Source organism: Mustela nivalis (genome assembly GCF_964662115.1).
Source record: "Mustela nivalis genome assembly, chromosome: 8".
In the NCBI taxonomy this organism is placed as follows: domain Eukaryota; kingdom Metazoa; phylum Chordata; class Mammalia; order Carnivora; family Mustelidae; genus Mustela; species Mustela nivalis.
In genome coordinates, this window is record NC_139027.1 from 80,753,267 (window position 1) to 80,780,487 (window position 27,221).

The 27,221-nt window shown below is 39.1% G+C and overlaps 2 protein-coding genes and 1 long non-coding RNA gene across 4 annotated transcripts in view; 1 reads left to right on the forward strand and 2 right to left on the reverse strand.

Moving 5' to 3' along the window:
• Nucleotides 1–446: 446 nt before the first annotated feature.
• On the forward strand, nucleotides 447–19,276 carry CNOT11 (CCR4-NOT transcription complex subunit 11). Its single transcript, XM_082747080.1, has 7 exons — nucleotides 447–1,045; nucleotides 3,851–4,015; nucleotides 13,386–13,538; nucleotides 15,090–15,292; nucleotides 16,440–16,642; nucleotides 18,012–18,108; nucleotides 18,189–19,276. Exons 1-7 carry the CDS (start codon nucleotides 526–528, stop codon nucleotides 18,384–18,386), a joined length of 1,539 nt encoding a protein of 512 aa, XP_082603206.1. The 5' UTR covers nucleotides 447–525; the 3' UTR covers nucleotides 18,387–19,276.
• Nucleotides 15,300–22,559, reverse strand: LOC309872646. Its single transcript, XR_014316035.1, has 4 exons — nucleotides 22,176–22,559; nucleotides 20,617–20,760; nucleotides 18,145–18,363; nucleotides 15,300–15,448 (listed from the first exon to the last, which is right to left on the reverse strand). It is a non-coding gene; the product is annotated as an uncharacterized lncRNA (long non-coding RNA).
• A 1,289-nt stretch (nucleotides 22,560–23,848) lies between these two features.
• The window catches only part of RNF149 (ring finger protein 149), a 28,190-nt gene continuing 24,817 nt past the window's right edge, over nucleotides 23,849–27,221 (reverse strand). For both annotated transcript variants that reach the window (XM_082747082.1, XM_082747081.1), the window contains one exon: nucleotides 23,849–25,082. In XM_082747082.1, the coding sequence (XP_082603208.1) occupies nucleotides 25,027–25,082 (56 nt within the window). In that variant the 3' untranslated portion in view covers nucleotides 23,849–25,026. The remainder of the gene's footprint in view (nucleotides 25,083–27,221) is intronic.

Genomic DNA, 27,221 nt, shown 5'->3' on the forward strand with positions numbered 1-27,221 from the left:
AACTGGAAATTAGGTTATGAGAAATGTTCTTGTTCGGTGACTCGCATTTAAACAGTTTAAAAATCACCAACAGTCACGTATAGATATTGAAAAAACTGTTTAGAATTTAAGACATTCTTCCAGACAATACCGTGGCCCACATTGACTCGGACCGTCGTCCGGTGCCAGGCGGTGCCTGGGGAACACCTAGGCGATCCGCCTTGGGTCGCCGAGGTGCAGACCCCACCCCCAGTGCCGGCAGGTCTCGCGGCGGGACCTCCGCCCCGCGAGGCCAGAACCTCGCAGGCCCCCACCCCACTTCCGGCCGCTTCACCCTGCCCACCCAGCCACTAGAGATTTCCCTAGTCTCGTTCCTGCCGCCTCGCGTACGCTCTGAGCTGCCTCTTCGCTCTGCGGCGGTCTGGCTTCCCCGACGTGTTTTGTTTGCGACGCTGTCGTGTAACAGCGCGCTTTACGGCCGTGGGGACGGGACGAGCAGGCGCCAGGGCTACTGCGGCCGGGAAGCAGGGCAGGCGGGTGAGGTTGATGCCCGGTGGCGGGGTGAGCTCGGCGTCTGGCCGGCTACTCACCGCCGCGGAGCAAAGGGGTGCCCGGGAAGCGGCGGGGTCGGCGTTCAGGAGCGGTGCGGGGGGCTCCGTCGGGGGCGGCGGCAGAAGCGGAGCAGGCGGCCCCGGGCTGGGCAGTGGAGGCCCGGGGGGGCCCACGGGCAGGATGAGCCTGACCCCGAAGGAGCTCTCGAGCCTGCTGAGCATCATTTCGGAGGAGGCGGGCGGCGGCAGCACCTTCGAGGGCCTGTCCACCGCCTTTCACCACTACTTCAGCAAGGCCGACCACTTCCGCCTGGGCTCGGTGCTCGTCATGCTGCTGCAGCAGCCGGACCTGCTGCCCAGCGCGGCGCAACGCCTCACCGCGCTCTACCTGCTCTGGGAGATGTACCGCACGGAGCCGCTCGCCGCCAACCCCTTTGCCGCCAGCTTCGCGCACCTGCTCAACCCGGCGCCACCGGCCCGCGGCGGCCAGGAGCCAGACAGGCCGCCGCTCTCAGGTACGCCGGAGGCGCGCCGCCCCTGGTCCTTGCAGCCCCTCCCTCCCGAAGACAGGTGTGCGCTGTGGATAGACTGGGCACTTAACGCCTGAGCTTGTGCGAGAGTTCATCCCCAAGTGAAATTGTCTCTTTTTGAAATTATCTAACCCCCCCCCCACCCCCGCAAAGTATGGAGAAGGGGTAGCTTAATTACAAAGTATGGAGAAAGGGCACCGCAAATTATTCCTCTCCACTGTACCGGCCGTAAAGTCACGCAGCTGAGTGGAGCTTGACAGCTTTAGCAACTCAGTTTCAGTTAATGTAGAGCCCATCTCAGGTGTGTGACGTTGTAACTAATGACACTCTGCCCGGGTTTTAAGTCTCAGTCGAGTAAGTAGAAGTAAATAGAGTAAATAAAAGTTCAGAACCCGAAGAAGTTGTTGTACAGAAATAGACATTATACGGTGTTTAAGGACTTTGCAGCCACCTTCCTTGGTCTGATGCGTGTTTCTGAATGATGTGATGGGGAGAGGTTATAAGGTAGTCTCAAGTTCATGGCCTAACTCAGGAAAGGCATGACTACTGGACTTTACGTAAAATGTATATTTGTGCAGTATTGGTGAGGTCAGATCAGTGGATTTCATTCGAGGCTGCCTTTTTTTTTTTTTTTTTTTAAACTCAAAGAGATTCTTTGAGACTTGACTTTGGGAGAACAACTGAGCCAGGAAAGGAGAAAGGCACAGAAGGGATGGTGATTAGTGGTAGAGTACATGGAAAACTAAGACAAAGACCAGTGTACTGGGGAAAGTAGGTAGAGGCAGGGAACAGTTTGACCTCATAGTACTAAACCAGTGGGAAAAAGAGCACTGTATAGGTAGGGGCCACTATACAGAGTTAAAAGGTGAAGGCAGTGGATTTTGAGATAATACCAAGTTTTTCATAGCACAGGAGGCTTCTTTGTAAGCTAGTTGGTGTTCATGCTTGGCACCCCTTTTGGATCTAAAGTATCTTCTGGTTGGTTTCCTGCACTGCTCTTATGTAAGAGGGGCAAACTTCATGTTGGATAAGATGCCCTTAGGGTACAAGTACTGAACTAGGCCTTCAGGAAGTTTAAGAATGCCCAGAAAGTAATGGAACATGTCATGGGAAGTCAGAACCCAATCCACCATCCTAGGGGACCCTTAGCAGAGAATGGGGACAGTGTGGGATTTACTCAGAGAGCCTATAGGCAAAGGGAGGATGACTTATGGTAATTCTCCAATGCCATGAGTCTAAACCTCGATTCAGACCATAGATTGCATTGTAAGCAGAAATTTGCCAGGGAAAGACTCCATGGATAGGTTATTTTACCTCTCTTTGCCTCAGTTTCTTTGTTTATAAAATGCAGATAATAATTCCTAGCTTACAGGGTTATTATGAGGAATGAAAGTATTTATAATAATTGCTAACCATTATTAAGTTTCTCAGGTGATTCTGATGCAGAGGTAGGATTGAGACTGAATCCAGATGTAAATAAGATGGCTTCCCTGCACTCAAGTTTGCGGTCTGGTTGGGGAGACATAAATGTAGCCATAAGCTGATGTAGTAAGCTTTGTACTAGATGTCACATACGAAATGCTCAGGGGCACAGATGAACAGCTACCTTTGTGGCTGCAGACATTCTCAGAGGGAGTAATGTTTTTGCTGGGTATTGATTAGAGATGAGGTAGGGGATGTGTGAGCGAAGTGTGTGGTCCTGCCAGGTATTCTTAAAAAACTGGGTATATTGGATGTTTTGAAATCAGGAATATCGAGAAGCTGGGAGATTCTCTGCAACCGGAGTGTAGGATATGTGGGTTGGAATGGAGTTCAAGAGATAAGGAAAGTGGATCAGGACTAGATTATAAAGGGTTTTATAATGGTGCAGAATTTGGGGTTTAATTCTGTTTAAACAAGTTAAGTAACGTGCAGATTTGTACCTAGAAATAGTATAACTAAGTAGTAGTGGAATGTGGACTGTGGGTGATGGATTGGTGGGTAGGAATCAAAACTGGGAGCTGGGGAAATTAGGAAGGCTGGCCTAGAGTCCTGGCCAGAGAGGAGGGGAGGGGATGGAGGTGAGGGAACAGAATCTAGTGACAATGCTGCTGTGGGATGGATGAGGCTTGGTGAGCAACTGAATGTGGGACAGAAGAGAACAGCATTCGGCACTGTGGGAATTTTGTAGCTGCACTGTGCATTGAAGCAGGTATGAGATGCGTATTTGTGCTGCTGAGGCTTCCTTGTCTCTTCTGCTGGTACAGTTGCTCACAGTGTTGGAGGAGAAAGAGAAGCATTTCTGAGCACTAGGTTTTTAATTTGTTTTTGCTTGCATGTTGGAAACAAAGTTTTTTGGTTTGTTTTGTTTTTTAAGATTTTATTTATCTATTTATTTGAGAGAGAGAGTGTGGGAGAGAGCGTCCAAGCAAGGGGAGCAGCAGGCAGGAGAAGCAGGCTCCTCACTGAGCAGGGAGCTGGACCAGGGGCTTGATCCTAGGACTCCAGGATCATGACCCGAGCCAAGGGCAGCCACTCAACCAACTGAGCCACCTAGGCGCCCTTGCAACAAAGTTTTTCACATTTAAAAAAAAAAAACTTAAATATCACTGATATTGCCACAAATCAGAGAATTTCAAATGGCATGTTTACATTTTCATAAATGTATATATTTGATTACCTGAAATTTCATTATAATTTTGTCTTTAAAATATGTGAGTGGAGATGGCAAGTAGCATATGTTAATTTTATCAGAGTCAAATCAATTTTTAAAAAACCATTGGAGAAATTGTTATACGTTTTTGTTTACAGGATTTTTGCCTCCTATAACTCCACCAGAAAAGTTTTTTCTTTCCCAGCTGATGCTGGCACCCCCAAGAGAACTCTTCAAAAAGACACCTCGACAGATTGCACTGATGGATGTTGGAAACATGGGCCAGTCTGTGGATATTAGTGGGCTTCAGCTAGCCTTGGCTGGTAAGGAATTGGTGGGCTTGGGTATTCTTGTGTAGTAACATTAGGCCCTGCTCCCCCCCCCTTTTTAAGGGAGGTTCTCTAGTTAAAATGAAGATCTTTGTAAATGTGCTAAAAGCTTGGTAACTTCCATGAAAAGCTAACTTCAGTACTGGATCCTTGCTAATATGGCATATAAATTCATTTTGAGTTTTCATTTGAATTGATTGCTTTTCCAGTTTAAGAAGAATGCTGGATAAAATTTAGTAGGCTTAAAAAAAATTTCCTGATGTCAAAGTGATCTACAAATTCAATGCAATTTCTATTAAAATCCCAACAATGTGTTTTGCAGACATAGAAAAACCCATCATAAAATTCATACAGAATCCCAAGGGACCCTGAATAGTCAAAATGATTTCTTTTGGTACCCTTGTTGAAAATTATTTGACCATAAATGGAAGGGTTTATTTCTGGGCTCTCTATTCTATGATCATTGCTTTGTCTGTCTGTATTCCACTTCCCCATGTTTTATTACAGTAACTTTGTAGTACCTTTTGAAGTCAGGATGTGTTAAAACTCCCCTGTGTCCTACATTTCAAGATTGCTTTGGCACGTATAAATGAATGAATGGGTTCTCTTGAAGCAGAAGTGTGTTGTGATAGAAAATAGAGGGACTTTCTTGACTTGGATGGCCAGACAGAGCCTCTCTGAGTAGGGAAGGTAAAGAGGCACCTTTCACTTGACTATTCTTTGAGTATAAATATGGATGAATGGGTCTTACCACTTGAGAGTGATTCATTAGGGAAATTCTAATATATAGGCAAATTTGTGAACCCTCGACCTTGTGATTGAGCTGCAGTACTAACTTTGACAGTTCCCCATCCTTCTTAGACTTAATGCATCTGTGGTATTTGGTTTCTTACATAAGGTGACATTGTTCAATAAACTACTCTTTCCTTGGAGCATTCTGAACCTTTGAACCTCACTTTTTAACTCCTGGGTATCAACAATATAACTAACAATGGTTATTATCTGAGACCAAGAAAAAAAGAATTTTTAAGACTTTATTAATTGTCAGGGAGAACGAGAGCAACAGGCAGAGGAAGCCAGCTCCTAGTTGAGCAAGGAGGGGGATGTGGGACTCAGTCCCAGGACCCTGGGATCATCTCCTGAATCAAAGGTAGACAGACACTTAACCAACTCCACCCAGGTGTCCCAAGAGAAATCTTTTTAAGACTTTTAAGATTGAAGGTTTGTAGAAATAATCATTAGTCTCTAGTGCTAGATACAATCTATTCATGGAAATAAAACAGTTTCTTTACAGATTGTATGAAATAAAGAATAAATAAATACAATTCTTTACAGATTGTATGAAGCTGGGTACAGAGGTGACAAGCAGTTTCAGTCACCTTACCCTTGGAAGGGATATATATTCTGAGGGTTCTAGCTTTGTGAGAATCAGGTCTGACCTCCTTGCAACTTACAATGACTTGAGTTAGTCTGTGAGAAAGTTTTTTTTGTTGTTTGTTTTTTTTTTTAAATTTTTTTTTTTAAAGATTTTATTTGTTTATTTGACAGAGAGAGACAGAGAGGTCACAAGTAGGCAGAGAGGCAGGCAGAGAGAGAGAGAGAGACTCTGAGAGGGAGAAGCAGGCTCCCTGCCAAGGAGAGAGCCCGATGTGGGGCTCGATCCCAGGACCCTGGGATCATGACCTGGGCCGAAGGCAGAGGCTTAACCCACTGAGCCACCCAGGCGCCCCAGTCTGTGAGAAAGTTTTAAAGTATATCAAGCCCGGAAAGCAGTATGTGCTAGAGTTTGTCTAGGAAGAGCTTGGCAAAGTGGCTAAGCTTGCTGTTTGCTATTCCCCCAGACCGAAGATGCCCTAATCCATTCATTTTCACAAGTACCAGGGAAAAAAAGTGATAGACCGTTCTTCTCTGGAGCTGGCTACCACAGATCGCCTTTGCAGGGACCTGCAGTTCATATCTTATAGTAGGATCCATGGACCAGAGGTTATTTATGGAGAATGCAATTGCATTTTTAAAAATTTTAAATAAACAAGCAGACAGGTCAAACAAAAGTTAATCACAAAAGGCACTTTTACCCTGTTAATAATGTCAGTATTCATTTCAGAGGTCTTATTAAAAGTTCCTTGGGGCGCCTGGGTGGCTCAGTGGGTTAAACCTCTGCCTGCGGCTCAGGTCATGATCTCAGGATGCTAGGATTGAACCCCGCATCAGGCTGTCTGTGCAGTGGGGAGCCAGGTTCCCCCTCTCTCTCTGCCCACTTGTGATTTTTCTCTGTCAAATAAATAAATAAATAAAATCTTAAAAAAAAAAATCCTGACAAACAACCTGCACTTACTAGTTTACCACTCATTGTGCCAATTTAAACATTCTTCCACATTTTGGTAGAGAGTATGTTAATTTTTTGTATTTTAGCGATCAGAAAACAGCATCTCAGGATAATTTTAATTAGCATTTTTCGTATTAAATGAATGCATCTGAACATGTTATAGTTCTAAGGCATCTTTCATGTCTGGCCATTTTTCCATTGGATTGATGGTTTTTTAATGAACATGGGTAGTTCTTTAAGGAATCAGGAGTCCAGCTGTGTTTTCAGAATTATAAAATCTGAAACATGCAGTTCTAAAACCTGCATGTATTAAGGAATTACAAAGTGGTCCTGGAGCAGCCATCCTCTAGGTTAAGAAGTGGAAAAGTTTAAGGAACCGGAGGCTCCCTGTGTGTTTCTCTTACTAGCTACTTCCCACCTCCTCCATCACTAAGCTCACTTTTGTGGTAATAATCATTCATAATTTACTTTATAGTCCGCCCTCGGTACGTGCCTGTAGTTTGACTTTGGATGTTCTTAAACTTGATGTATATGTGGAATCATACTGTGTTCTTTTGGGTGTTAGTTGTAAGGTGAATCCATGTTGATGAATTGTAGGGCTTGCTTTTCGTTGTTGTGACATTCATACAATGTAATACCAAGTTCTTCATCCATTTTACTTGATGGACATAGTGTTGCTGTGAACATTTTGGTACATTCTCCTGGTGTACATATGTGTTTCTTCTAGAGAGATAAGCCTATGTAAAACTTGACTAGCTAATAGCACACTACTTTTCAGAGTTTCTGTGCCATGTTTCATTCCCATTAGCAGTGTGCAAGTTATATGACATTCTCTGCATCTGATAATTTCAGGCTTGTTAATTTTTGTCATGTAGGGTGTGTAATAGTATCTTATGTTTTGACTGATTCTCCCCTGCTTCCCTTTCTCAGTGAGGTTGAACATCTTTTCAGATGTTTATTGGCCATTCAAGCTTTTTTTTTTTTAAGTAAAGATTTTATTTGTCAGAGAGAGAACACAAGCAGGGGAAGCATTAGGCAGAACAGGCAGAGGGAGAAGCAGACTCCCCACCGAGCAAGAAACCTGATACAGTACTCAATCCCAGGACCCTGGGATCATGACCCGAGGCAAAGGCAGATGCTTTACCGACTGAGCCACCCAGGTGCCCCTTTTTTTTTTTTTAAATAAAATACTTTTTTTTTTTTAAATAAAAGTCAGCCCATTTTTTCTTTATTAAAAAATTGATTTGGGGGCACCTGAGTTGCTCAGTGGGTTAAAGTCTCTGCCTTCCACTCAGGTCACGATCCCAGGGTCCTGGGATCGAGCCCCACATCAGGTTCTCTGCTCAGCGGGGAGCCTGCTTCCTCCTCTCTCTCTCTGCCTGCCTCTCTGCCTACTTGTGATCTCTGTCAAATAAATTAAAAAAAAAAAATTGATTGGTAGGAGCTTTTGTTTTTGTTTTTTAAAAACTGAAGTACAGTCGACAACATTAGTTTCAGGTTTACAACACAGTGATTTGACAGCTCTATGCTTTTATTTAGTGCTCAATCACATTAAGTGTAGTTACCATCTGTCACTATACACAGTTATTGTATTATTAACTATATTACCTATGCTGTACTTTTAATTCTCATGATTTAGTTATAACTACAGGTTTGTACCTCTTAATCCCCTTCACCTATTTTTTTTTTAATATTTTATTTATTTATTTGACAGACAGAGATCACAAGTAGGCAGAGAGGCAGGCAGAGAGAGAGGAGGAAGCAGGCTCCCAGCAGAGTAGAGAGCCCAATGCAGGGCTCGATCCCAGGACCCTGGGATCATGCCCTGAGCGGAAGGCAGAGGCTTTAACCCACTGAGCCACCCCTCCACTTCACCTATTTTAACCATCTTCCTCCTTCTGTCCCCTCTGGCAACCACCAGTGTGTTCTCTATTGAGGAGTCTGTTTTTGTTTTTTGTTGTGCTTATTAGATTCCACATAGATGTGAAATCATATGGTATTTGTCTTTCTGTGTTGAACTTCATTTAGCACAATACCTTCTAGGTCCATCCATATTGTCACAGATGGCAAGATTTCATTCTTTTGTTTTATATTCTTTTTCACAATATTCCATTTTGTGTGTGTGTGTGTGTGTGCGCATATATATGAGATACATACATATATATGTATATATAATACGTAACATATATATATATATCATACATATATGCATACACCTACACACACCACATCTTTATTCATCTATCCATCTATACTTAGGTTGCTTCCATATCTTGGCTGTTGTCTTTTTGAAATAGTATTTTTGTTTTCTTTAGGTAAATATCCAGAAGTAGAATTACTGGATCCTGTGGTACTTCTGTTTTTAGTTTAGAGGAATCTCCATGCTATTTTCCAGTTTGCATTCTCTGCCAACAATGCTTAAGGGCTTCCTTCTCTTCACATCCTCACCAAGACTTGGTATTTTTTTCTGACTGGCGTAAGGTGGTATCTCACTGTGGTTTTGATTTGCATTTCCCTGGTGATTAGTGATGTTGAAAATCTTGTCATGTGTCTGTTGGTCATCTATGTATCTTCTTTGGAGAAATGTCTGTTCTGGTCCTCTGCCCATTTTTAAGTCTAATTTGTGTGTATGTGTTGTAGGAGTTCTTTATTTATTTTGGATAATAACCCCTTATATAAATCACTTGCAACTAGCTTCTCTCATTCAGTAGGTTTTCATTTAATGATTTTCTTTGCCATACAAAAGCTTTTGTTTTGATGTAGCACCAATTGTTTATTTTTGCTTTTGTTTCCCTTGCCTGGGGAGACTTATCCATAAATAAGTTGCTAAGGCCAATCCAAGAGTTTACTGCCTGTGTTTTATTTTAGAAGTTGTACGGTTTTGGGGTGTCTGAGTGACTCAGTCTGTTAAGCATCTGCATTTGACTCAGGTCAAGATCTCCAGGTCCTGGGATCAAGACCCACCTCAGGCCCCCTGCTCATCAGGGAGTCTGCTTCTCCCTCTCCCTCTGTGCACATGCTCACTTCCTCTCTCTAATAAAAAAATCTTAAAAGAAAAGGTTTATGGTATCAAGTCCTAATATGTAGGTTTTTATCCATTTTGAGTTTATTTTTGTGTATGGTATAAGAAAGTGGTCTAGTTTCATTCTTTTGCATGTAGCTACTTAGTTTTCCCAGCACCAGTTATTGAAGAAACTATTCTTTCCTCCAGTTGTACGTTCTTAACTCCTTTATGGTAGATGATTGGTCATTTAAGCATGGGCATATTTCTGGGCATTCTGTTTTGTCCTGATATTACACATTTTGATTATGATAGCTTTGTAGTAGTCTGAAATCCAAGATTGTGATACTTCCAGCTTTGTTCTTTCAGAAGATTGCTTTGGCTATTCAGGGGCCTTTTGTGGTTCCATACTAATTTTAGGATTATCTGTACTAGTTCTGTGAAAAATGCTATCAGCATTTTGATAGGGATTACACTGAATCTGTAGATTGCTTTGGGTAATATGGACATTTTAACAATATTTATCCTTCCAATCCTTGAGCAGGGAAGGTATTTCCATTTCTTTGTGTCGTCTTCACTTTCTTTCCTCAGAGTTTTAGAGTTTACAGATCTTTTAGCTTTTTGGTTAAAATTATTCCTGGGTATGTTACTATTTTTAGTGCAGTTGTAAATGGAATGGCTTTCTTGATTTCTCTTTCCACTGCTTTGTTATTAGTGTATTGAAATGCAGCAGACTTCTGCACATTGATTTTGTATTCTGGAACTTTAGTGAATTACTTTATCAGTTCTAGCAGTTTCTTGGTGGTCCTTCAGGTTTTCTCTATATAGTATCATGTCATTAGCAAATAGTAAAAGTTTTACTTCTTCCTTACCAGTCTTTCTATTTATTTTTTTGTCTGACTGCTCTGGCTAGGACAGGATTGTGCTGAATAAAAATGGGTGACCTTAGTCGGAAAGCTTTCAGCTTTTCACCATTGGGATGTTAGTTATGGATTTGTCATATATGGCCTTTATTAGGCTGGGGTATGTTCCCAATATACCCACATTGTTAAGAGTTTTTATCATGAACAGATGTTGAATTTTGGCATATGCTTTTTCTGCATCTATTGAGATGACTATGTCCATTGTATCCTTTGTTAATGTGGTATTACCATGTTGGATGATTTGTGGATTTGATGATTCCTGGAAACTTTCAATCCAGGAATAAATTCCACCTGATATTTCTGTTCTAATCTTTATTATTTGCTTTCTTCTACTGATTTTAGGTTTTGGTCTTTCTCTAGTTTATTTGGGTGTAGGGGTATGTTGTTTGAGATTTTTTTTTGCTTGAGGTAGGTCTGTATTGCTAAACTTCCCTCTTGGAATCACTTTTGCTGCATCCCAAAGGTTTTGAACTGTTGTGTTTTCATTTTCATTTGTTTCCATGTACTTTTTAATTTCTTTTTATTTCCTGGTTGACCCATTCATTGTTTAGTCGTTTGTTACTTAATCTCCATATGTTTGTCTTTTTTGTTGTTGTTTTATCTTCTTCTAATGTCAGGTATTGTCAGAAAAGATGCATGGTTATGACTTCATGTCTTTTTGAACTTGTTTTATGTATTTGGGTGCTTCTCTGTTGGGTGTGTAAATATTCACAAGTGTTAGATCTTGTTGGATTGTCCCTCTTATGAGTTTATAGTGTCCTTCTTTACCTTTTGTTAGTCTATACACTTATTTAAGGTTTTTGTTTTGTTTTGAGAGAGACATGTGTACTAGTAGAGGGAGGGTCAAAGGGAGAGAGGGAGAAGCAGACTCCCTACTGAGTGCAGTCTGAATCCCAGGACCCTGAGATTATGAGATTATGAGCCCTGAGATCGTTACCTGAGCCAAAGTCAGATGCTTAACCAACTGAGCCACCTAGGTGCCCTTTTTTATGTATGCTTGTAAGTAGGCTCCATGCCCAACATGGGGTTTTAACTCACAACCCTGAGATCAAGAGTCCCATGCTTTACCAACTGGGCCAACCAGATACATCTAGAGTCTTTGTTTTATTTAGTTTGTCCACTATAAATATTGCCACCCAACTTTTTTTTTTCCCCCCATCCATTTGCAGGGAATATCTTTTCCCTACCTTTACTTTCAGTCTGTCCTTGGGGCTGATGTTTTTGTCTCTTGTAGGAAGCATATAAATAACTTTGTCTTTTTATCCATTCAGTCACCCTGTGTCATTTGATTTAAATGTGCACTTAGTTCATTTAAAGTATTCATTGATAGGTACTTTTTGTCATTTTGTTAGTTTCCTGTTTGTTTTTGTAGTTTTCTGTTCTCTTGATCTCTTCCCTTATGATTTGATGACTTTATTTAGTGTTATGCTTCGGTTCACTTCTATTTTTTGTGAATCTGTTATAGGTTTTTGGTTGGTGGTTACTGAGGTTCATATATAATATTCTTTGTATACACTAGTCTAAATTAAGTTGATGGTTGGGTAAGTTTGAATACATTCTGAAAGCACCTTATTTTTATTCTCCCACCCCACATTTTATGTACATATTGTCCTATTTTCTACCTTTTTATTTTGTGCCATTTATTACAGATAAAATTGATTTTACTGCTTTTGTCTTTTAACCTTCATACTAGCTTTATAAGTGATCTACTACCTTTAGTATGTGTTTGTTTTTACCAGCAAATTTTTTTCTTTTCATAGTTTTTCTTCTAATTATGGCTTTTTCTTTCTGCTTATAGAAGTCCTTTAAACATTTCTTGTAAGGCTAGTTTAGTGGTGGCAAACTCCTTAAACTTTTGTCTGTCTGGCAAACTCTATCTGTTCTTCAGTTCTGAGTGATAGCCTTGCTGGGGCAAGTACTATTGTTTTTTTCTCAGCCCTTTGAATAGATCATGCCACTAGCCCTTCTGGCCTGCAGTTCCTGCTCAAAGAACATTTTTATGTTCTTTCAGTAAGGCTATATGATAGCCGTATGAGGTTTCCCATTAACTGTGCTTTTCGCTTGTTTGTAAGATCCCCTTTAATTTTTGATGTTTTCATTATGTATCTTGGTGTGGAGCTTCTTGGGTTCATCTTGTTTAAGGCTCTCTGCTTCCTGGACATGGCTGACTGTTTCCTTCCCTTGGTTAGGGAAGTTTTCAGTGACTCTCTTCAAATAAGTTTTCTGCCCCTTTCTTCTTTTGGGACTCCCTATAATGCAAACATTATGCTTGATTTTGTCACAGAAGTTTAACTTATCCTCATTAAAAATTTTTTTCTTCTTTTTGTCATTCAGCTTGAGTGCTTTCCATTACCCTGTCTTCTAGATCATTGATCCTTTCATCATCTGCTAATTTGCTTTTGATCCTCTAGTGTAGTTTTCATTTCAATTACTGTATTCTTCAACTTCATTCTTAGTTCATTTACTTTTTTCTCAAGTCTAGTGAGGACCTTTATGACTGTCACCCGAACTCTTCATCAGGTGGATTTCTTACCTCGTTTCCTTTAGTTCTTTTTCTGAGGTTTTGTGTTTTTGTTGTGGTGGTGGTTATTCAGAACTTCCTCTGTCTCCTCATTTTGTCTGACTCTCTGTGTTTGTTTCTATACATTAGGTATGTCAGTTGCATCTCCTGGACTTGAAAGTAGTGGCCTTATTTAGAAAAGGACCTGAGGAGCCCAGTACCTCAGCCCTCCCTGGTCTCCAGTACCAGGCACTGCAGGGGTATCCCCTGTGTGGGCTGTATGTACCTTCCTGTTGTGACTGGTCTGTAATGGTGAAGGGTGCTCTGATGGATGGGACTGGACCCCAGCACAACTAGCTGAGAGGCCTGACTGCATATAGCTGCTGCTGGCTTGCTGGTGGGTGATGTTAGCTCGTGGTGGATTTGTAGTTTTTGGAAAAAAAAAACAAAAACAAAAACAAAAACAAAAACAAAAAACAACAAAACATATTTATACTGAATTGCCCTTTGTTTGTATGTGTTGCAGGCAGCTTTTTCCAGTAAGTAGCTTGTCTTTTCTCTCTCCATGTGACACCCTCAATTTAAAAATGTCTCTTACTTTAATCTTTTTACAGAACGCCAGTCTGAATTGCCAACCCAAAGTAAAGCTAGCTTCCCTAGTATTCTCAGTGACCCAGACCCAGACTCTTCTAATTCTGGATTTGACAGCTCGGTTGCCTCTCAAATCACAGAAGCTTTAGTCAGTGGACCAAAGCCACCTATTGAAAGTAGGTATATATTTTATATACTTGGGTTTTATTTTACCAGCATCCTGAGGCTTATTTTTTTAAAACATGGTGTTATTGTTGCTCCTTAAACTTGAATTCAGTAAGAAAGGTCCTAGTGTCTACTAGAACATAGTAGAGGTGGTCAGTTAAGTTAGTTTCTTCTTTAATACAATTACCACCAAGTTTTCTATTATCAGTAGCATTCCTGAAGATATAAATTCTGATTTTACTAAAATGAGTCTTCTGTATATTTTTATAGTGTTTTATTAATCTTATCACTCTCATTACCTTCTCCCTTATAAAATTTTACTGATCTTATAGTTCTTATTTTACTTTAATTCAAAGAAAACACTTGAACTTGAAATAATACAGCTGTATCTTTTGGTTTCACAGGCTTTTATGTTTTAATGATGAAGGCATGCTTTATGCTTAAAAATAAGAAAATGTTCACCAAATTAGTGTTACCAGGAGTTTAAAACTTACATGACTTTACTGTCATTATCAGATCTTTGTCATAAATGGGCTTAATATCTGAAGTCTCAGCCAATGGCACATACTGATTTTTTCTTAATACTTGCTTAGGCACAACTTTGTGTTGCATGAGCCACCAGAAATATATGTGAAAAGCAAATCAGTTAGATACTGAGTCTAGCTAAACATCAGGCTACCTTGTGGGAATGTTTTCCTTATCATATTAGTAGTATTTATGAGGAAGTGTTAATAATTTTGTTTTTTCCTGTAAATGGTCTGAAAAAAGATTGAGATGCTAGTCCTAGTGATGAGAGTGAAGAATGACTGATGATTCTTAGCCAGAAAATCTTATCAATCAACTAATCTCACATTTGGCAGGGGCTAGGATCCATGATCAGAATAGGCCATTTTAGGCCCTGTGAAATTTATTCAGTGAAAATCTCAGCCAGCATTTATTTTAGTGGGTTTATAACTTAGAGATCAATCTTATATCAAAAATAGTTGAGGTATTGAGTCACTGCATTTTCTGATTGTACTTTTATTGTCTCTTATGAAAATGAATATGGGATTTGTGGATTTAGGGATTTATGAAAGTCTCCAGATTCATTTGAAAATGTTAAAAGGCAGCTATGCTTTTCTGTTTCCTGATATTTCATCTCCATTTTGCCACCTCAAGGTTGTAAGATGCAAAGAAAATAATCAGTACAAATAATAGTGGTCTCTGAGTAAAATAGTGGTAAATAAGAGTAGGATGAATAAGATCAAATAGCATTTAATTTTTCCCATCAGAACTTTTACCAGTATGTGAAGATGTATCCTTTGCTTCTGAGTGGTGATCATGCTTGAATTAAAGATGATCAGATCATGGTGTATTGTCTTTCTCTCTTGAAAAATAGATTTGGTCTCTAGCATGGTAACGTTAGGTCAGTGTTTTATTCTGCTGGTATTCTGAATAAAAACCCTGACTTTCTGTATCATCTCTGCTTTGGATTTTGAAGTCTGAGAGTTATATGTAGATGTGTGTAGGTGTTAGCTTACTGATAAAAAAAAAAAAAAAAAAATTTCCTATTCTTATTACAGGCCATTTCCGCCCAGAGTTTATTCGTCCACCACCTCCACTCCACATTTGCGAAGATGAGCTGGCTTGGCTGAATCCAACAGAGCCTGACCATGCAATTCAGTGGGACAAATCAATGTGTGTCAAGAACAGCACTGGTGTGGAGATCAAGCGAATAATGGCCAAAGCCTTCAAAAGCCCCTTATCTTCTCCTCAACAAACACAGGTATATATTTATTGTAAGCATTTTGTCTTTAATATTCCACATGATAAACAATAAATGATCCTGTCAACAGGAGCCAGCAGTAAGAAGTGTTTTAGATCCAAGGAGTCTTGGCTCTCTGGATCTTTGTTCTGCTTTTCCAGCTTTGGTCATTTTACTCTGGAGGGGAAAGACAGATTTCACATTTTTGGCACACTGTATACATTGTTACATTTAAGCTGGACAATAACTCTACTGAGGGTACCTGAGATTATTAACATTCCATTAAGGAGAAAGAAAATTGAGATCCAGGGAATGTAAACTAGCCTCCATCACACATCTGGTTAGTAGTGTTGGATCTGAGATTGAGAGTAGCTCCTGCTGCCCACATGTAAGACTCCCCTTGTGGGGGAAGGCAAGGAAACCTGGTGTGTGCTTTGGTAAATTTTATTATCCATCTTGCATACTTTCACATTAGAACTTGTGAGGATATACTGACACTTCTAATCCAGTTTACACCAAAAAAAAGGTATTTCTCAAAGTCAAGTAATAGCTGTGTTCACAGTTCTTGTTTGCTAGGCCATTCTGAAACACAGTCCACTGTGGTATTTGCAGGTAGGCAGGGGAAACAGTGTAGACAATTTGTAAGCAGAAGCACTTATTTGGCAGAAATGTTTTTGAAGATACCTATTTAGGTTGCAGAGTGTGAGCAGGACCTGAACTGTGCACTGTAACTGTACAGAGAGCAGCTTTCCGTCTTCCTGTCCCACTTCTCTCCTCAAGGATTTGTGTTCTTGTTTCTCATGTCCCTCAGCTGTCTGGTGTGTGCTTTTCTGGAGAGCCGGTTGGCAATTAAACTACTTTAGGTTCTAACAGATGACAAAAAAAGTCTACAGCGATCTTAAGGGTGATATTGTTATAATCCAGACAGTATTCTATCCAACCAGGCAGTACTGAGTCCGGTTTAACGCCCAGGAGGGCTCACTAGTATGTTTATAAACAGTCTTTACAGTTTAGTTATAAATTTGAAAATCAAGACATGATTTTAATGGCTTGAGGGAAGAAATTTATGAAGTTGGTTCAATGCAGACAATTTTATAGCTTGTTTTTATAGGCAGAAAAGAGGGTATTTGACTCAATAACCTCTTTTTAAAAATTTTGTTGTATTTAGCTCTTGGGTGAGCTGGAAAAAGACCCCAAACTCGTTTACCATATTGGCCTCACTCCAGCCAAACTTCCTGACCTGGTGGAAAACAACCCTCTGGTTGCTATAGAAATGCTGCTAAAGTTAATGCAGTCAAGCCAGATCACGGAGTATTTTTCCGTACTGGTCAACATGGACATGTCTTTGCATTCAATGGAAGTTGTAAATCGGTAAGTTTTTATACACTCAGTCGGGTGGGGGAGGGGGGCTTGTAACAAATGTTAAGGGTTGTGGTTTTTTTTTAACCTTCTTGAAATTATACTAAAGACTCTGTGCTTTTAAGCTAATCAGCCAGTGAGAAAAACCCTGGCTTAAAGCCAGGTGATCACAAGTAACATGTCTAAGAGTGTTCTTTCTAGAGTGGGAGAGGGAGGAAGCATGAGGTTTTCAACTTTTTTTTCTGTCACTGGCAAAACTCGTTAGCTGCTTGTTGAAAATATACTACCTCATTTCTGCATTCTCCTGCACAAACCTTTCCCCTCTGTAGACTCCTACTTCCTTCAGGGGCTTCCTTCGACTCCAGTCCTTGGATTGACCTACCTCTGACCTACCACTGCTCCCCCTTCACTACATTCTTAACAGCATTATTGTCTTCACCAGATACTTGGTATTTAGTCCAAGAATAACCACATCTTTTTATCAGTTTATTATTCTTTCTAGGGAATAATTTCAAGGACAAAGTCTGTTCCTTGTGCCCCCCACCCCTATCTTTCCTCCTCTCAAGAGACCACAGCACTATTCCTCAGAGCCATGGTTCCTCAGTGCCTTATGGAAGGTTTTACAGTCAAATTTCACATTTCTTTTGGAAATGCACAGTGTATAGTTAGCATTGCATCTCTTTATCTGAAAATGGAATTCGCATCCCATCTTTTTGTTTTCCTTAAACATTCCACAGAATCCTTTGGAAAATACCAACTTTCCTTTTTAAGACTCCAATATGCTACTATACCTTCTGTCACATTCTCTCCGGCTCTCTACCACTGTGTTCCTAAATACACCATATTAATCGCAGATTCCAAGTTTTTCATCTGATCATTCACTAGGTTATTAGGAACACTTAAAGGTTTCAGTTTAAGCCACTTGACCTCTCAAGGCTTTTCCCATCTTTTCATTTACACTGCTTCTTACAATCCCCCCCCCACTTTTTTTTTAAGCATTTAAGTTAGATAGTATACTATCAACTTACTAAACTATACCTTCTTCTCAGATATGCCACCTTCCATAGCACTTAGGTGTAATTGGGGTTTAGTAAATGTTACTTATGAGAGTGTGAACTCTGATTCAACCAAAATCACATAGAAATGTGGTGTGCAAAAAAAAATGAGTAATTACCATGTATAATGCTAAGTATAGACTTAAAATATGTTAGTGTCCTTTATTAACAACCAGGGTGACAGGCTCAGGCTTATTTGCATAAATATGTTTAAAACTAGGTAACTGATCATAAATCAGAAATTTTCACTAAATAACCATAAAATCTAAAATTTCTCTTTGGTTAACAGTATTTAATAGCCCTAACTTTTTAACTTTATGAAACAGACTAACTACAGCTGTTGATCTACCTCCTGAATTTATTCACCTTTATATATCAAATTGCATCTCTACTTGTGAACAAATTAAGGATAAATATATGCAGGTAAGTAACAGAAATTTTGGTAAATTTTATACATACCTGCCAAGAAAACGGGTACACTAACTTATTTTTTTTCCCCCCAGAATCGTTTGGTGCGTCTTGTGTGTGTCTTTCTCCAGTCCTTGATCCGTAACAAAATTATTAATGTGCAGGACTTGTTTATAGAAGTGCAGGCATTCTGTATTGAATTCAGTAGGATACGAGAAGCTGCTGGCCTTTTTCGTTTGTTGAAGACACTGGATACTGGAGAAACACCTTCTGAGACCAAAATGTCGAAATAATAACCTCATCAGAACCACATTCTTTGTTCAGCTGTATTGTGACTTAATTTTTAAAACTGTTAGAACCTTGAGTGGATCGTTTGGCCTAATGCATATAAACACCCCTTTATCTACTTAAAGCAAAAGTTTCCTTTCCTAGATGACTTTTTCCTTGAGATGGATTTTTGGTAAGAACTTGGAAAAATGTGTCTCTTAGATGTCTTGCTGATAATCAGGAGTAACGGTTATCTACAAGAAGTTACTGCAAACAAGTAGATGAGGTTTAAGCACTGTAGAGCAAAGTGCCTGTTTTTGTTTCAAATACAAGTTACAGGCTACTGATAAATTGAGAATCTAGTTTTCTTAAGAATTTGTCGTACTGCCCTTGAGATGAAATCAGCTGAATGTTTTTGAATCAAGTGGCAAATAGAAGTTTGGTCCTGAAACCCATTTGTGCGTATAGCCCTTAATTTCTCATGAAGGACAGTTTGAACTAAGGAGATGCTTCTAACTTGATCCTTTCTTATCACGGGGACTTAACAGACCACAAAAATACATGCATTTCTTGGGCCTCTTATAAACATGGGAACTCTTAGAAACCTTTTTTTGAGACTACGATAGCTGGTCTAAGTTTTGTTTTTTTCCTCTTGAGATGTTTGTTAGTTCTTCAGTTATAAGTCTAAGATAGTTATTTTTTTTGTTTTAAGGAAAAGTATTAGTCCATGCTTTGGGAGATATCACTACTGAGGTTTTACTCAGGTAAAACCTCCCTGAGTGGGAACTGTACCTGCTGCCTATGGTAGGGCAGATGGCCTGTTTGCAACGTAGAACAAGGTGGCATCGTGTGGGCTGTTACTCCTCACTTAACTTTGGACAACAGTGCCTTACATTAAAGTTTTTTATGAACTGTATCATCTGATGTGTTTTTTTACTTAAAGAAACCGTGAAAAATTCCTAATTTACTGAGGTGCCTCTCTATATTCTTTATAGGGAAATCATCTATTCAACAAGAATTACCTTCCAGTTTAACCCTCAACAAAAGTTAAAACCACTAGGTATGGTGTCCTTTAAAATGAGTAAAAATAAGTTTCAGTCTTTTATTATTGGCAAAAGTGCTTACTCCCACTAGATTTATAAGAAATTTTATGTTAGCTATTCTTATGAAAGTAAGATATTTGTAATACACTTAAAGGAAAAAAGAACCCAAACCAGTGTAACAAGAGGAATGCCTTTAAACATGCAGAATTTTAGCAACCTTGATTTCTGTCCATACCTAAAAGTGGACATCACTGTTTTACATACTTGGTTTGGGAAAAGAAACCGTTCATTATGCAGATAACTTTTTGGAATGGCAAGGTTTGGACCACTGCAGAAGCAACCCAAACTCAAGCTCCAGAACCTACTGATTTTCTGGTAACACTGAATGGGTGGCTAACAGCACTGTAACTCATGCCAGAACAAAGATTATCTAAGATGTATTTTCTCTATAAGGCACTTCACAGCCTCCATGTGCCCAGAACAGTAGATAACACTATACTTGGGTGCCATTTTAAACTGAAATCACCAAGGTACAAAATTTTAGAAAACATGTACTAAACAGACTGTGGAAGAGACACAGTATTGACAGTCTGAGAGCTGAAAGAAGAAGGCAAAGCATCCTCTTCTTCAACCTCCACTGGAAAAGTGTGTTTGGTGCCTCAAAATTTTCACCACACTGTATGGGTATGTGTCCACCACAACTGCCAAAGCACCACACATCACAGAAGCATAGCGTATGTCATACACATCCTGATTTGGGGGTTACAGATAAATTTCAGTAGGCAAATTTACAAACATTGGCTCTGCAAATAAAGAGATGGACTACTACTAATCATTTCAAGATCAGACTATTGGTGTTGAAAGACGGAAGATTTTTAACTCCGGCCTATAAAGAAGAGCTAGTAATATTTAGGGGAACATTTTTTTTAAAAGATTTTATTTATTTATTTCTTAGAGAGAGAGAGAGAGAGAGACCACAAGTAGGCAGAGGCACGCAGAGACAGAGGGGAAGCAGACTCCCTGCTGAGCAGAGAGCTGGATGTGGGGCTTGATCCCAGGACCCTGAGATCATGACCTGAGCGGAAGGCAGACACTTAACCCACTGAGCCACCCAGGCACCCCAGGGGAACAATTTAAAAAGAAAATGTCAGGTTTACATTTACAACACCAGCAAAAGGTTCTTAAACATGTTTAAAGGTAGAAGAAAGTTTACCTGAAATAAATTACAATCCTGGAATTCAGTTAACTGTAATCAGCTTTTAAGTGTAGCTCAAGATACCACCATGTTTAAAACAACACAGCTTGAATTCTCTGGATTTTCTAGCTCCAGTTTCTAGCTGTAAAATCTTCAGATCACCTGTTAAGACAGCACTAAGTTACATCTTAGAGTAGAGATAAAAGATACTTCAAAAAATAATTTAGGGATCCTAAACTATAACTATTTCAAATAATTCTCTTAATAGTGTTTATAATTTAAACAACTTTAAAGAAATGGTTATCACCTTTCTTACAGAGTATACACCCCCACAATCTTTTTTTTCCCCTTAAAGATTTATTTTGAGAGAGATCAGGGGAGGGGCAGAAAGTCTTAAGCAGACTCCCCACTGATAGGGAGCCAGACATGGAGCTAGATTTCACAATCCTGAAATCAAGAGCAAGACACTCAACCGACTGAGCCATACAGGCACCCCCATTTCCACAAACTTTTAAGCAGCATGTACCATTTTAATACATTCTGTAATGATTCATTTCCATGAAAAACAATGGATCCTGTATTTAAATTTTAAAAATTTAAACAATTTTTTAAAAGTAGGCTCCACACCAGGTATGGAGCTTGAACTCACAGCTGTGAGACTGAGACCTGAGCTGAGATCAAGAGTTGGACACTTAACCAACTGAGCCACCCAGGCGCCCCTCATGTACCTATTTTAAATACTTTGAGTAATAGCACTTTAACATTTTAAAGATACCTAGAAAATTAATGCATGGGAAGAACTTTTTACATATTCTTTAAAATTCTTGCACCCTCTACCTACTAAAACATTTTGCTGGTTTCACTTTAATCTTTTTTTTTTTTTTAAATGCAATCACTACTGTTCTTAGCAGAAAATCCCTAAGATGCTTCCAAAAGCACTTAAATCCTGGGATCCAATACCTGTGCAGTCAAGCCCACAGGAAGTACTGGTGTTCCCAGGTTTCTCATTAGCCCATAATATACAAGCTTACACCTCATCAAGAAGAAGGGATTGACTTTTTTATTCTTAATGGGATGCACATATCTTTTTCAATTTATAACTTATTTTATACTTTGCTCTTAGAATAAGAGCAAATCTCTAGCTGCGTGGCTGATAATGATATTGTAGAAACTTCACTTTCATAACAATTACATGTTAGCATTTTTTAAAGTGAAATGCTTGTCTTTTTAAAACTTCAAAAATGAAATTAACTGGGAAAGGCGTAGGTGGCTTTTCTAATTGGTTGTTGCATCACAGAAGCATAACGTATGTCATATACAAGACTCACTTTGGTTCAGGCCAGCATCCTGTGCTTTGTAAATCACAAAATATGGTTTGTGCTGAGCTCAAAGAAACTCCTTTTGACCAAACATGTAATTATCTCAAGTTCTAGTCAGTAACATAGAACATACTGATTTAATCTCAGCCTTCACTGAGCAAATAAACGTTAATGTTCTCAAAGGAAGAGACTTGCCAATTAAGCTATCCTCTTAGGGAGTTTGGTTATACAAGGTATTTCATCCAAGTGGGAACACACCTGTTCTTTATGGTTCCAGCAGTCCTTGATTTAGCAAGTATACTGTAAAGTATGTAGAAAGGTATCTACTACTCATTTAAGGGCTGATGGCTTAGATTCACTGATTATTTTTTCTTAAAACTACCTGAGATTTTGGGGGGGGGGGCGGTGGGGAAAACCCCTCTTGGAAAGCCTGCCCAAGTGCAAAACTTCAATCCTGATGTTACTGAGGTCAGACCAGTGGTTCGCTTCCGGAGATTTTGTCATCGTGCACCCCACAGAGAGCAAACTGCTGATGGGCACACTGCAATTCGGCCTTTTACTGTCATCACTCCTCAGTGACTGCAGGAAACAATCTCTCAGGGAAGGTTTTATATGTTGAAGATCCCCAAAAAGTCACCAAGCAAGGAGGTTTACCTGCTGAAGATGCTCTGTTTTTTTGCACCAATCCTCGCCTTTGTGGTTTTCTAGAGGGAAAACCCAGAAGCAGCACCAGCAGGCAGCAGATGACGGAGTGCTTCAAGTTCACAGCCAAGCTGCTTCCTTCACACACTGCCTATGACTTTGAAAGTTAAAAAAAAAATATGTTGTTTCTACACTATTTGTTAAAAAAAAAAAAAAAAGCTTTTATGACAACTGTTAAAAGGAAAATTACTGCCATAAATAGTATGACTAACCTTAACCAAACCTCTCTGGTTTATTCTTCCTTCCTTACATTCCCCATTATTCTGTAGCATTTCATCAATTTTATGTCTCAGCAAAAATTCTGCTAATATTTTATCTCAGAAGCTAAACTGGGTCAGGCCTGGTTAGTACTTGGATGGGAGACCCTTCTCTATCATTTATTTCTATCTTAAAAAAAAAAAAAGGCTAATGGAACTTTCAAAGTATTGCAGTTTTCTATTTTCTCTTGATAATTCCTTTCTCTGCTATTGAAGACAGATTTCTAGAGATGAGACCAGACCACAATTCCTCCAATCTCTTCTATTTGTAGTTTAGTGTTCAAACTCTTTAATTAAGGAAAGCTATGTCTGATAGCTGCTAACAAAGAAATCTCACTTGGGGGCGCCTGGGTGGCTCAGTGGGTTAAAGCCTCTGCCTGGGATAGAGCCCCACATCGGGCTCTCTGCTCCGCAGGGAGCCTGCTTCCTCCTCTCTCTCACTCTCTGCCTGCCTCTCTGCCTACTTGTGATCTCTGTCAAATAAATAAATAAAATCTTAAAAAAAAAAGAAATCTCACTTGTGTAATTATCAAAAACAATTTACCTTGATCTGTCATAGTATTCTTTTTAGAAGTCTGCTTTATTGGATACTATAGAGAATCATTAATTAAAGCATTTTTCCCAAGTATGTATCTTAAAATACAAAGAGCAAAAAGTCTACTTGGTACAGAATCAAGGATATACCTTCCTATTCTCAAAAAACCACAGAAGGCAGATTTCAAAGATAATGGCTATTATGGAAACCTACTTTGAGGCTGTTAAAATGAGAGCTCAAAGACAAATTTTCTATTTCATCAGCTCCTCAAATTGAACCTGGCCAGAGTTTACTTCAGTAAAATGGAAAAAAAGAAAAAGTAAAACTCACCAAGTGTTTCACTATAGCTAGAATCCAGGTGCAACAAACAGTTTAAAAAAATAAACTATATACAATTAGATGCAGCTTTAAGAATAAATTCTTTAGATTTTTAAAAGTTATATTTTTCTCAACATTTATTTTTTACTCACAAAATAAAGATATACACAGCAACTAGCTTAGAAGGAACAAAGGACAACAGTTAAGAGGTAACTCTCCCTCACCCTCCTCCACTTCCACCTCTAAGAGGGAGAAGACTATGTGTGTGCTTAATCATTTTAGAAAACTTAAAGAGCAGAATCTCCAAAAGCTTTACATTAACCTGACCCTTTCACCTACAAGAACAGCCAAGATTTTAAAAAGGATAGATGACACAAGGTCATCATTAAGTCTGCTTTAAACCAATCAAGAAAACTGGTTGCTTGTTTCTTTTGTAGTGACAATCAAAATTCTCCATCTATTACCTTTTTAGTTGTAAAGATTAAATAGCACTTGGGACCAATACAGTCATCATTTACTAAAAATAATTCTGCCTACTCGATTTCCCTTAAGGCAATGAAAAAAAAATTTTTTTTTTAATTTAAGGCAATGAAAAAGTTATTGCTCAAGTGTGATGCAGACAGAATCTTAGCTTTTTTTATTTGTGGAAAAAATGGACAAATTTCCCTCTCCTTTAAGGTGTCATAAGAAATTAGAAATTAAAAAGGAAAACTGCAAAGCCTAAAGTCCATCTAGTGCTTTTCCTATAATTCCAAGAGAAAATCATGAAGAAGTCTTCTTAGATTTCGAAGTCTCTGGATGATGACATGGCGGTTCAAGAAAGCTATAGATTTCTCTCATCTCATTCACAGGTTTAATGTTCTAGAAAAATCTTTCCTCCAGGGAAAACTCATGATCAATCACTGAATTATACAATTGCATTTCCATTGGTCTAAATTCAGTTGCTCAGTCTAAAATCATCCTTGAGAAGCAAAATTAATCCTGTTTTTACAGTACCGTAGCAGCTAGTCTACTATTCAGAAACATACCCTGACCTTTAGAGTGCCTTCCTAGTGGTCTCTGTAATAGTCCAAAGCAACATACTGTTTATCATAAATGATACATTTTAGTAGATAAATATATTAAAACTAATCAAAACGTCTCTTTAAGAATAAAATAGCCCTTTGGATATCAAATCAGAATCTGAAAGGTAAAAGAATGTACATTATTTTCAAATATACAAACTATGTGCTGAAGTTTAAAAAAAAAAAAAAAAAGTCCTTTGATTCAAGCCAAAGCTCTATCCATGATGTGGTCATCAGGATGTGCGTGAGGAGATGGGTCCTCCACGTTGCAGGTCACTCCTGCCCGCTTCTACAACAAAGCAACAAAACCCAATGTCACTTCACATATTCTAAACTGTAATTACATAAACAGATCCTTTAGAGGCTATAACTCAAGAAACAACAGAAAAATTTAAACAAAACTTACATGTAAAAATGGCAACTCATTTCAGAAAGTCATGAAAAATATACAAGCATCTTCTTCACATATATATTATGAGAGGTTTTCTAGTATTAGTCTAACCAACATTACTCTGATCAGCATGGGGCTATAAAGAAATGACAAGTCTTGGTTGGTGGTATTAGTGTATGTTTTCAAAAGTAAACCAGAGAGCTGTGACAACGACAATGATGACGGTGTCACCACTGCCCATGAAAACAGCGAGCATTTACTGGATTATGTATGTGACCCAATGAGGACTAGGATATTATTATACTCATTTTACAGATGATTAAGCACAGGCACAGTGAGGTTAATCTATCTTGGAAGAGGAACAGGTATTTAACTCTGGACAGACTGTTATTACTAGGAAGAGTAAGACAAAATAATTTAAGCACAAAGGTTTCTTACAGGAACAGAATACTCCTTAAACTCAGAATACTTGAACTCACCTACAGTCAGAGCCAAGAAGGTCAACTGGACAACAGAAGGAGCACTCGCCAGGGAAACACCCTTTGGCAAGTAGTCTACTATTAATAATTTCCATGTTTTATTTCTGGTTGCTCCTAAGACCCCAGCAAATGTTTTCTCAACTTTAAGTGAAGCCATATTTTATTTTGGAAGTACTAATGTCTGCTTAAAAGAACTGATTTCTCCAATTTAACATTTCTCAAATTATATTGGTATGGTGATAAAGTAGAAAGAACATTATCATTTAAAATTACCTGTCAACTTACTGGTTAACAAATACTTGGAAATATTTTTTAAAAGGTGGGGGGGGGGCAAAAAAATAGAAACCAAGTGCACATGCACACACACATGCGTGGCACATATACGTACTCACATACACACACAACATGCACGAGCACATGAAAGTATGAGGGGGCCCAGCTTCTTCAGAAGGCATCTAACATTCTGTTGTTCTATAGCCTAGCTTCTTTTTCCACCTTTATTTCTATGCACTACTTCACATGATATCATCTTAGCTGAGAGGAGAGATGCTGATAAACTAATGCACGACAGGTAACAAGAACACAGGAAACATGGGAGACTGCTTTTGAAAGACATTTTGTCAGGATAAGAGTCCTCAGCAGCATTTAATTATCTCAAGGGTGGTCAAGTACAAGAGAAAGGAAATTTAGTTTCTTTTCTGGAGACTGAAGGCAATGGCAAAAACCACACTGGCATGTACTTGAGCTCAATTTGATGGAATCCCTGAGGTGGTTCAAGCCCAGCAGGAGGCCAGGGAGCTAATTAGGAGAATGCCCTTGCCACCTTCCAGGGTTATGAAATGAATGCTCCCCTTCTCTTTCACAATGTGGTCTTTTCCCTCTGATACCAGTTTAAAACCCCAGTTCTAATACTTCTAGCTATCTTTGCCTGACAGCTTAAATATGTCAAATACAAAAGTGATTCAGTTTGAGTGTCACTGATTTGGAAATTATGTGTCCTCTTCCCGTAATGACAAAATTCAAAATTAGAAGCATTAGTTCTTCCCAGCTAAAGTAATATAAAAATTCTAATGGGATTTTCTTTCACTCAGCAAATAATTTGATTACTTTTTTTTTTTTTTTTAGAAAATGTAGAATACGGGCGCCTGGGTAGCTCAGTCGTTAAGCATCTTCCTTTGGCTCAGATCACAATCCCAGGGTCCTGGGACTGAGCCGCGCATCAGGCTCAGCAGAAAGCCTGCTTCTCCCTTTCCCACTGCCTCCCACTTGTATTCCCTCTCTCGCTGTCTCTGTCAAATAAAGAAATAAAATCTTTTTTAAAAAATGCAGACTAGTACAGACTTTTTTTTAAACTCAAGATGAAGGGATTTGCCTTGGCAATATCAAAACGTTGATATGTATTATTCACTAGATTATTATTTTACAATTCACTAAATATTGGGAGAACTGATTAAGCATTTGGGGAAAAGTAGGTTAAATCTTCTCTTCAACCATGTGGATTAAAGATTTAAAGGTAATAAAATACAGAACCACAAATATTAGTAAGATATGGGTTAAT

What these genes read in the sequence shown, in the direction of transcription:
- CNOT11 (XM_082747080.1), top strand. Translation starts at nt 526, where the DNA reads ATGCCCGGTGGCGGGGTGAGCTCGGCGTCTGGCCGGCTACTCACCGCC. An exon ending in CTTCTCCTCAACAAACACAG is followed by an intron (nt 15,293 to 16,439) that starts GTATATATTTAT and finishes TGTTGTATTTAG; the next exon opens with CTCTTGGGTGAGCTGGAAAA. An exon ending in TTAAGGATAAATATATGCAG is followed by an intron (nt 18,109 to 18,188) that starts GTAAGTAACAGA and finishes TTTTCCCCCCAG; the next exon opens with AATCGTTTGGTGCGTCTTGT.